Source organism: Otolemur garnettii, unplaced genomic scaffold (genome assembly GCF_000181295.1).
Source record: "Otolemur garnettii isolate 467f Iridium unplaced genomic scaffold, OtoGar3 scaffold00172, whole genome shotgun sequence".
Classification (NCBI taxonomy): Eukaryota; Metazoa; Chordata; class Mammalia; order Primates; family Galagidae; genus Otolemur; species Otolemur garnettii.
In genome coordinates this window covers 219,739-230,023 of record NW_003852567.1, presented here as the reverse complement: position 1 = coordinate 230,023, position 10,285 = coordinate 219,739, and the positions used below count along the sequence as shown (strand labels likewise).

Genomic DNA, 10,285 nt, shown 5'->3' with positions numbered 1-10,285 from the left:
TTTTTTTTTTTTTTTAGACAGAGCCTCAAGCTATCACCCTGGGTGGAGTGCTGTGGCATCACAGCTCACAGCAACCTCCAACTCCTAAACTCCTGGGTTTAAGCAATTCTCTTGCCTCAGCCTCCCAAGCAGCTAGGACTATTGGCACCCACCACAACACCTGGGTATTTTTTGGTTGTAGTTGTCATTGTTTGGCAGGCCTGGGCCGGATTTGAACCCACCAGCTCTGGTGTATGTGGCTGGTGCCTTAGCTGCTTGAGCTACAAGTGCCACCCAATAGTTTTGTAGTATATTTTTAGGATTGGTAGTGTGTCTTTAGCATTCTCTTTTTGTTTAAGATTGCTTTACTCTGTGTCTTTTGAAATTCCATACAAATTTTAGGATTTTTTTTTCTATTTCTTTAGCTATTCTGTGCCTTTTGAAATTCCATACAAATTTTAGGATTTTTTTTTTTCTATTTCTGTGACGAATGTCATTTTATAAGGATTGTGTTGAATCTGTAGATTGTTTTGGATAGTATTGTCATTTTAACAAAAATATTTTTTCTTTTTATGAGACAGAGTCTCACTTTGTCACTCTTGGTAGAGTGCCATGGCATCGTGGCTTATGGCAACCTCAAACTCGTGCGCTCAAGTGATCCTCTTGCCTCAGCCTCCCAAGTACCTGGGATGGTAGGAGCCTGTCAAAATGCCAGGCTATTTTAGAGACGGGGACTTGCTCTTGCTCAGGCTGGTCTCAAAGGCCTGAGCTCAAGCAATCCACCTGCTTTGGTCTCCCAGACTGCTAGAATTATAGGTGTGAGCCACCACACCTGGCCATCTTAACAAAATTAATTCTTCCAATCCATAAGCATGGGATGTTTTTCTATTTGTCTGTATCTTCAATTTTTTTCATCTGTTTTGTAGCTTTTCTTATAGATGCTTTCACCTCTTTGGTTAAATTAATTCCTAGGTATTTTTTTGGCAGCTATTTAAGTGGAATTACTTTATTTCTTTTTCAGCTAAATTGTTATTCATATATAGAAACACTGTTGGTTTTATATATTAATTTTGCATCCTTTACCTTTCCTGAATTCATTTATTAGTTCTAAGAAGTTTTTTATAGAGTCTTTAGGTTTTTAAAGATATAAGATCATGTCATCTGCATACAGGGACAATTTGACTTTGTCCTTTCCAATTTAGATGCCCTGTATTTCTTTCTCTCACCTAATTGCTCTGGCTAAGACTTCCCTGACATTGTTTTATGGAAAAACAATTTCTAGTTTTGAACTTAAAACTTTGTAAAAACCTAATGAAGACTTCTTTTGTTTATTTGTTTATTCATTCATTTCTCCCCAATATTAGTCCTACTTTCAATCAAAAAAGCTCTGCTTACATTTCGTTTAAAGAGAGGATTATGTTGGATATATATAGAGAGAGAGATATTCACACTGTAGGTTAAAAATTTACATATTTACAGAGTGGCCCAAAGGTCATTCATAAAGTTACCATGCTTAGGGAAAGTGGGAAATTGTAGCTAAATATATCTTTATTTACAAAATATCATTTTAAAATTTTTCAGAGAGGTGGCCAACATGTAGAATATTTTGTAAATATTTTTTAATAAATACATATCTTGAACCCTTTTAACACATACAGCTGCCTAAAATGTAATATTTTCACTTCCTAGTGTTTTTTGGGTTACCAGTCCTAGACACCCTCTGATCCTTCCAGCTGTGTCCTCTTGTCAGTCTTCTGTACTCTAAAATAGTTATATGACTCTGCTGATTATCTATAGATAATTCATGAATTCCCTTGAGCCCATGATGCTGCTTGGCACTGTTCTTCCTTTTCTCTAATTTGATATTTCTCAAACTGGCATTCTGAAATATTAGTAAGTGGCATGAAAAAAGTGTCTGTGCTCTGATAAATCTGTATAGTAAGTCCCCTTTTAGAATATTAATAATGTACATTAATGTATTAATGGCTTAATGAGGTCCTATAGTAAAGAAATCTGTTTAACTTTGTTTAGTCCTTCATTTCCCAATTTGAGGATAAAACTTTTTTTTGTTGAGGCAGATATATTAATTGCTCATAAAAGAGTATTCCTTTGAACATAGATTTGAGAAACATATCCATAGCTGTTTCCTTTTCTTCAAAGTGACTATTTGAAACATCTACAGTTTTAACTGAAACCCCTAGCTGTGTTTTCAGACACTTAATCTCTAATTCACTGAGAAAATAGATGCTGTCAATTTCCCTTTTAATTTACTGATGTCCTTAAATTATTTCCTCTTGTTTAGATATTGTTCCCCCACCAGACAGTAACCTGGATGAAGTCAGAGAGCATAACTTTTGTTCACTATTGTATCCCTATCCCTAAACACAGTGCCTCTACTTAAACCCTTATCCCCTTCTAGGAATCACCTAATGTCTTGATATTGTTTCACTTCCAACTGGGTATACTGTAATTCATTTCTGCAAGTCAGCATAGATCCCACAAGATAAAGGACCAAGACTACCTTATTTTAGACACCATCTTCTCTTCAGGGGTCCCGGGGCAACTCATAGCTTTGACCCACAGGCTGTAAATCCAAGGTTCCCATGACCCTCAGTTGCTATAGTTTGCTAGAAACACTCACAGAACTCGGGGAAGGGCTATACTTAAAATTCTAGTTTTATTATAACAGATACAATTCAGGAGGACAAACCAAATAAAGAAACTCATAGGGTGGTCTAGAGGGGAATACATAGCTTCTGTGCCCTCTTATGAGATCAGGGTGCATCATTTTCCCAGTACATCAGTGTGTTCACTAACAAGGAAAGCTCCACCAAGCTCTTTTGTGTCCATGGTTTTTGTTGGAGGTTCATTACATAGGCATGATTGATTGAACTATTGGTCATGTGGTTATATTAAGTCTCAAGTCTCCTTCCCTCATTGGAGGTGGGGTGATCAGGTTGCTATCATGTGGCTCAAATCCCCAACCCTCGAAACACATGGCTAGTCTTTCTGATGTTGCCAGCCCCCATCCTGAAATCATCTAGGTCACCTCATTAGCATAACGAAGATACTCCTTTACTCAGGAAATTCCACAGATTTGGAGTCTCCCCCTCAAGAACCAGGGAGAACAGTCAGTCGAATTCTTTATTATACAATATTCTGCTACTCCTTAAAAAATTGTCTATATATTCTTCTCTTGAATTCTTTCCTGAACTCACTCCAGTCAGGCATTTACTTTCACCATTTCACATTGATAACATTACATAAGGTTGTCATCAACTTCCTTCACACTGCTAAATACTGTGATCAATTTGAAATCCTCATTACTTGATAGCAGTATCCAACACAGTTAATGTCTCCTTTTTGAAATATTTTATTTACTTCCCTTTTGGACACCACTCTTACTCTTAGTTGACCACTTTCTTCCATAACTAAGGGATGGAATGCAGCTCAGTCCTCAGCTCTCTTCCTTCTTAGATACTATCATCTTCTATGCTGTCATGGCTTTAAATATCATCTACATAGAGTTATATCCAAATCACATTTCCATTTCAGAGTCTTCTCCAGAATTATGTATACAACTGCCTATTCAATATATCCATTTAGATATCTAATGAGCATCTCAAAATTATATATAAAGCTGAATTTCTGATTATTTTCTATCCCACTGAAATCTTCTCCTTCCTTAGTCTTTTCCATTTCAGTTAATATTATTTCCAGATATTTCTATCTTCCCACTTCTTTGTACCAAAAACCTTAGAGTCACACTTGATTATTTTTCTTTGTATTCTACATCCAACCTAATAACATACTCTGTCAGCTTTGTATTCATTATAACATAGATACAGATTCTGACTACTTAATACCTCCATTGCTACCACCCTAGGCCAAGACACTAGTAATCTCTTATCAGTACTACTGTAGCAGCCTGTTGATGTTTTCTCCCTTACTCATAGTTAGTATATTTTTACTAATATATAGGAACCAGAGTTGTCCTTTTCTTTCTTTTTTTTTTTTGAGACAGAGTCTCACTTTGTCACCCTCGGTACAGTGCCATGGCATCAAAGCTCACAGCAACCTCAAACTCTTGGGTTTAAGCAATTCTCTTCCCTCAGCCTCCTGAGTAGCTGGGACTACAGGCACCCACACAACGCCCAGCTATTTGGTTTTTTAGAGATGAGATCTCACTCTGGCTCAGGCTGGTCTCAAACCTGTGAGCACAATCTACCCACCATGGCCTCCCAAAGTGCTAGGATTACAGGCATGAGCCACCACACTGTAAAAGCCAGAGTTGTGCTTTTCAAATGTTATTCAGATTATGACATCCCTCTCAAAACCCTTCAGTGGGTTTCTGTCCTTCTCAGAATAAAAGACAAAGTCCTTCCAATGGCTATACAGACCTATATAATCTAGTACTCCTCTCTAATCTCTGTATGTTAAATTCTTCCTTTCAGTCATTTTCTTTTTTTTTGGTTTTCATGTTTTTATTAGGGGCCATGAGGGAGGAAGAGCCTCTTCCCTGTGGATGGAGGTGCTCACAGTTTCTTCAGCCACTCCAAGCTTGGGTCCTGGGGGTAGCTAGGCATGTCAGGCATATTCCCATCATCTTGGATGGGCACTGGGTTATTGTAGGGCATGGCCTTGTTGATCAGGCTACAGTACTTGGTGTAGGGGCTGAGCACTGGAATAATCATAGTGAGGCCCCCAACGGTGAAGGACACACGACCAGCACTGGCTCATTGGCCCAAGCATTCTTGAGGAAGGTGGCAAGTCTAGTGGCCATCTTGGTCTCGGTGGTGGCAGCTTCCCCTTTCAGTCATTCTTTGTAGCCACTCCCTTTGCTATTCTTTGAAACTTTGCACTTGCTATTCTCTCTATTTGGAAAAGTCAATATGGCTTGTTCCCTTACTTCCTTTAAGTTCTCTGCTTAAGTGTCATCTTTTCAGTGAATTTCTCCTAGCCTACACTATAAAATGCCTATCCATTTGCATACATGTATCCTTACTGTTTAACCTGCTTTTTTTTTTTGTCATAGTATTTCCCCCATCTTACCTTCCTCTCTGTTCATGCTTGCATGTATGTATGTGTGTGTGTACACATATAGACACACACACGTTTATTTAATGTCTATCTTCTAATGTAATCTCCTTGGAGATAAAGACTCATGATTACTGAATGAGTCAATGTCTAGGACTTAAGAAGCTGCTTATTACATATTTTTGAAGTTAATACATATCTTAGAGGAAAAAGCATGCCTTGCTTCTTTCCAGGATAGTGGAATTGTCAGACTCCTCTTGAGACATTATTGTATCAGAGGAGCATTAGCTCTCTTCTGTTTTTTTTCTGTCTATAAAGGAGCTCTGGAGTCTTTCCCATTCTAAAATAGAGGGAAAAAAGTCTTCCTAAGACCTTGCATCCTCCTGTAACTACTATTCCCTTTATCCCTCCCCTCACTGCCAGACTACTTGAGAGTCTTGTTTGCTGTCTATACTTCCTCACCTCTGGTTTCCTCTTTAGTATCATTCACTTCTGTCACGTCCACAGAAAGTACCTGTGATGCTCCCAAGTGACCTTCTAATTAGTAAATTCATTTCCTTTTTTCAGTATTCCATCTAACTTCACTCTTAGGGCACATAATATTAGCTACTCCCACTCCCCTGATGCCACTTTTGTGGTTGACTTATCCTTCTGACTTCCATCTCAATCCCTTTTTCTGCCTTTCCATGTCTCAGATTACTGTTCTCTAGAATCTGGTGCTATGTTCACTTCTCAATAGAAAATCTCCCTAGACAATGTCATTCATTTCCATATGCCTCTTTTATGTTGATGACTTCCAAATTTTGATCTTTATGCTTGATGAGGCTTGAATTTCTGATTTTACTGGAATTTCCTTCTGGATGTCCTATAGGAGCCTCAAGTTCACATGTTCAAAACAAAATTCACTGTATTTTTATCATTTGATTTTTTATTAAGGGTATAATAATAGTCTCTAATCCATAGGGTAATTGAAAGGATTGAGTAAGATAACATACAGTACAAACTTAGTGGAATTCTGGCACATAGAAAGTACACAAACAGTAGCTAGCATTATTACATGACAGTCTTCCATATTAGACTGACTGTAGGCTTCATGAGGGCAGGGACCCTGTCCTCAAACCTGATATTGACTTGCATTAGGTGTCCAGGAAAGATACGCTGAGTTAAAATGAATAGTCCATTGAATAAGTGGTTTATGTAACCATCACTTAGTCATCTTGTTTATTTAACATTGAGATGATATCAGATGTTTACTTTTTCTCCCTAGGTGCATTATGTTGTAGTCATTCAAAGGATAACCAAATGTGCCGTGATGTATGTGAGCAGGTAAGCTTGCTTAATAATTGTAGAGACTATTAATTATGTTACTGTTTATTGAATGTAATTATTTTGGAGAAATCTTTTCAACAACACCTTAACTAAGTGATCAGAATTCACATCAGTAATGGGATAAACTGATGTGTCTGCTGGCATGGTACACTTAGAAGGAATACAGTATTTTATATAGCAGTGATTTTCAACCCGTGTGCCAGGCACACTGGTGTGCTGTAAGAGGATCTTAGGTGTATCACAAAATTTTTTAAAGATCATTAATTAAATTATGTTTGAGAGAATTTCAGATTACAGTAAGCATATTCTTTTTTCACTCTTTATTTAATCAACATAATTGAAGTGTGCCATGAGATAAAAAAAAAAAAAAAAAAGATTGAAAAATCCTGTTACATAGGATTCCTGCCAAAAGTGCATAACCTGAATTATGAAGAAATAATTGGGCAAACTCAGAAAGGATATTCCTCAAAATAACTGCCTGTACTCTTCAAAAATATCAGTGTTACTGGGTGGCGCCTGTGGCTCAATGGGTAGAGTACTGGCCCCATATACTGAGGTTGGGGGGTTCAAACCTGGCTATGACCAAACTGCAACAAAAAATTAGCTGAGTGTTGTGGCAGGTGCCTGTAGTCCCAGCTACTCGGGAGGCTGAGGCGAGAGAATTGCCTAGGTCAAGGAGTTGGGGTTGCTGTGAGCTGTGTGTGATGCCACAGCACTCTACCAAGGACAGTAAAGTGAGGCTCTGTCTCTACAAAAAAAAAAAAAAAAAAATCAGTGTTACTAAAACAAAAATAAGCCAAGAAACTATTCCCTATTAAAGGAAGTTAGAAAGACATAGTAATTAAATGCAATGTGTGATCCTAGATTTGAAGGACATATTGGGGTAGACTGGTGAAATCATGATGTGGACTGGATATTAACTATGGTAATACTGTTATCTTGAATTCGGTGGTTGTATTGTGATCAGGTGTGGTGGTATCTTAGGAGAAACATGCTAAGATTAAGGAATGAATGTTCATAATATCTATAATGATTTCTGAAATGGTGTATCAAAGTAATACTATGTAACAGTAATATGTCTATGCATATAAAGAGAGTTAAAGAAAATGTTGCAAAATGTTTAGAATAGGTCAATCTCAGTGAAGACTATGGATGTTCATTGTACTATTCTTAAAACTTTCTTGAGTCTTTTTATGCAAATTCCACTAAAGCAATACCTGTTCTTATAGCCCTGACTTTTCTTCGTATTGCTCATGTTTTTATAGTCTGAGCATTTGAGGAACAATGGTCTCAGTCATTTTTTAGAGGAGTTTTTAAGTAATAACTTGGATTTTGTTTTGTCCTAAAACAGAGAGCTATCTAAGCAGGACTATTATTTCTCTCACACAATACTGTGGACTAGAAAGATTCTCAAGATAGTCTTCAATTGTAAGAGATGACAGTCACTCAAGGTCTAAGTAGCTACTAGGGGATTCAGTGACCTGTCAAATCACTTTTGCAAATTATGTTTTCTGGAAATGTGCCAGAACAGTGGCTTTTTAAAGCAAAAATGGCCCCTTGATGTTGTTACCATAGGAAGCTAAAAGAAGCTCTGCTGCTGTTGGAAGTACTGTTTTCCTGACTTTTCACTTTTTTTGCTCTTGCTTTTCCACTGATTGAAAGATCAAATGATTCTTAAGAGGTATATTATAATAAGACACCTGCAGCAGACAAGGTCAAATTTATTTTTATAAATCTGGATTGTTAAAGATTCTATAACTTAGTAAATTACCTGAATACTAAGTCACTGTAATAAAGAACATTCTTATCCAGCCAAGTTCTTCACAAATTGAGAAATAAGGCAGATAGGTCTTTTATTACTTTTCTTACTAGTTACAGGGATGTCAGTTGTGGTTTTTATCTCCAGATACACACTAAATGACAGAATTAGGCTTACTCCTAGAGGAGGAAAAATAAGGGCGCTGTGTTACATATGTTCACTTTTTCCTACCAAAGTTAACAGTCAGTAATTCAGTCATCCCAATCCAAGAGGAATGAATAAGGGATGTGGAGGGTCAGGGCTGTTAAAATCAGTAAAGCTAAAAACAATGAGTGAGAAATCATTATTTCTTTAAGCAGTAGGGAGTGAGAACAGGATGTTATCTTCATCGCTTTTAGTTATTAAGTTGAGGTGAATAGAAATATTCTTGATAACTGAGGGGGAAAGATTTGGTTTGGGGGCAAGGTGAACTGTTGAACTGTCAGTGAAAACCACTGTGTGAAGACAGAGATCTAGAATTAAAACTTTTGGAAGTAGACCTTTTTATTTTATTTTTTTGAGACAGAGTTTCACTTTGTCACCCTTGGTAGTACTGTTGGCATCATAGCTCATAGCAACTCAAACTCTTGGCCTCAAGTAATCCTCTTGCCTCAGCCTCCCAAGTAACTGGGACTACAAGTACCTACCACAATGTCGAAGTAGACTTTGTATACGAAGTCGGGTCTGGTGGCTCATAATAGTCAACAAAATAAATTTCCGGTGAGACTTTCAAGAGTGTCCTATGCCAAAGAAAAGTTAAGAAGTTTGAGATCTAAGAAAAGGCCCTTAGTTGTTTTTTTTTTTTAAAGCCGGTTAGTGGAGATATACTGGTGCAGGGAGTTTTGTTTGATTTGTTTATGCTGAATCCCCCGGTGCCTAGAACAGTTCATTCAAAACTCTCAGTAAACATTTGTAGATGTACTGAAGTGGTGGGGCTATAAAGTCATACTGCAGGAATTTAAATTTTTTAAAAATTGTTTATTGTGTATTTTTTAGATTTATATATTCAATTCATATATATAATATATATTTATTATCTTCTCAACTATATTATGAATTCTTTGAATATAGAGTTTGCGTCTTATTTATCTCTTACTCTTGCCTTTGCTTGTGGAAGCTGATGAGTGAACGTGAGTTGATTGCTGAAGGAATGAATGCATTGAAAGGAAAAAGATAATTCAGTAAGTCAGTGCAGGAAATGAAGATTTGTTTCAAGATGAAAGGACTTTGTTCATTTGAAGACAAAAGAAAAAAATGAGTTATATCAGAGGGAGGAGATAAATACGTGTAAAAAACTTCTCAAAATTTAGGATTGTAAGCCCTGTGATCCTATTATCTCTGCCATAAGTGGAATACAAGTTTGGTTATTAAATTTTTGCTCTGAAGTGATTTGTATAGTCTTAGTATATATTCCCATATATTCTGAATAAGCATTCTTTCTTTATAAGTACGATTACCAGTTAGTAAGAAAAGTGATTGCTCATATTCAGGTCTGCCTTACTATGTGAAAGTGTGTATAGTATATGTTTGTTCTTTAAGCTAAATGTATTCCTAAGTTTAATACATTCTACTTTGTAGAATTGTAATTTTAGAGACAGAAGGGACTTGATAGATTATCTAACTTCTTCATTTTGCTTAATTGATACTCAGAAAACTAGAATCTGGGAGCCAAATTTTATTTCATTTTTTTCCCCTATGTGTCAGGCCCTATGTTATACCCCTTAACATGCATTATTTCATTTAATTCCTATGCAGAGCCCTTAAGGGAGTTAACGCCATCATCTATATTTTACAGGCAGTCCCTAGGTTATAAACAAGATCATTTCTGTAGGTTCATTCCTAAGTTGAATTTGTGTGTAAACTGGAATGGGTACCTTTACCTATTACTTGTAATAGCCTCTGTTTGTAAGGCAGGTCGTATGTCATTCAGATATTTGTAACTCGGGGACTGCCTATATAGGTAAAGAAATTGAGATATAGAAAAGCTACATAACTTACCAAGACCCCAAACCAGTGACTTGAGGAGCAGAAACTTAGACTCCATTTGTCTGATTGCAAAGTCCACAAGCCACCAAGGTATAACCACCTCCTAAAAGGTCAGAATTCCTCAGAGTGTGTTATTTCCAACTCTTGGTTCCATTT

The 10,285-nt window shown here is 36.8% G+C and overlaps 1 protein-coding gene and 1 pseudogene across 1 annotated transcript in view; one reads left to right on the top strand and one right to left on the bottom strand.

The window, feature by feature from the left end:
• Nucleotides 1-10,285, top strand: part of RECK (reversion inducing cysteine rich protein with kazal motifs) — an 80,058-nt gene that overhangs the window by 10,653 nt on the left and 59,120 nt on the right. The window contains exon 2 of the mRNA XM_003800223.2: nucleotides 6,284-6,342. Within this exon, the coding sequence (XP_003800271.1) occupies nucleotides 6,284-6,342 (59 nt within the window). The remainder of the gene's footprint in view (nucleotides 1-6,283; nucleotides 6,343-10,285) is intronic.
• On the bottom strand, nucleotides 4,515-4,762 carry LOC105888048 (annotated as a pseudogene).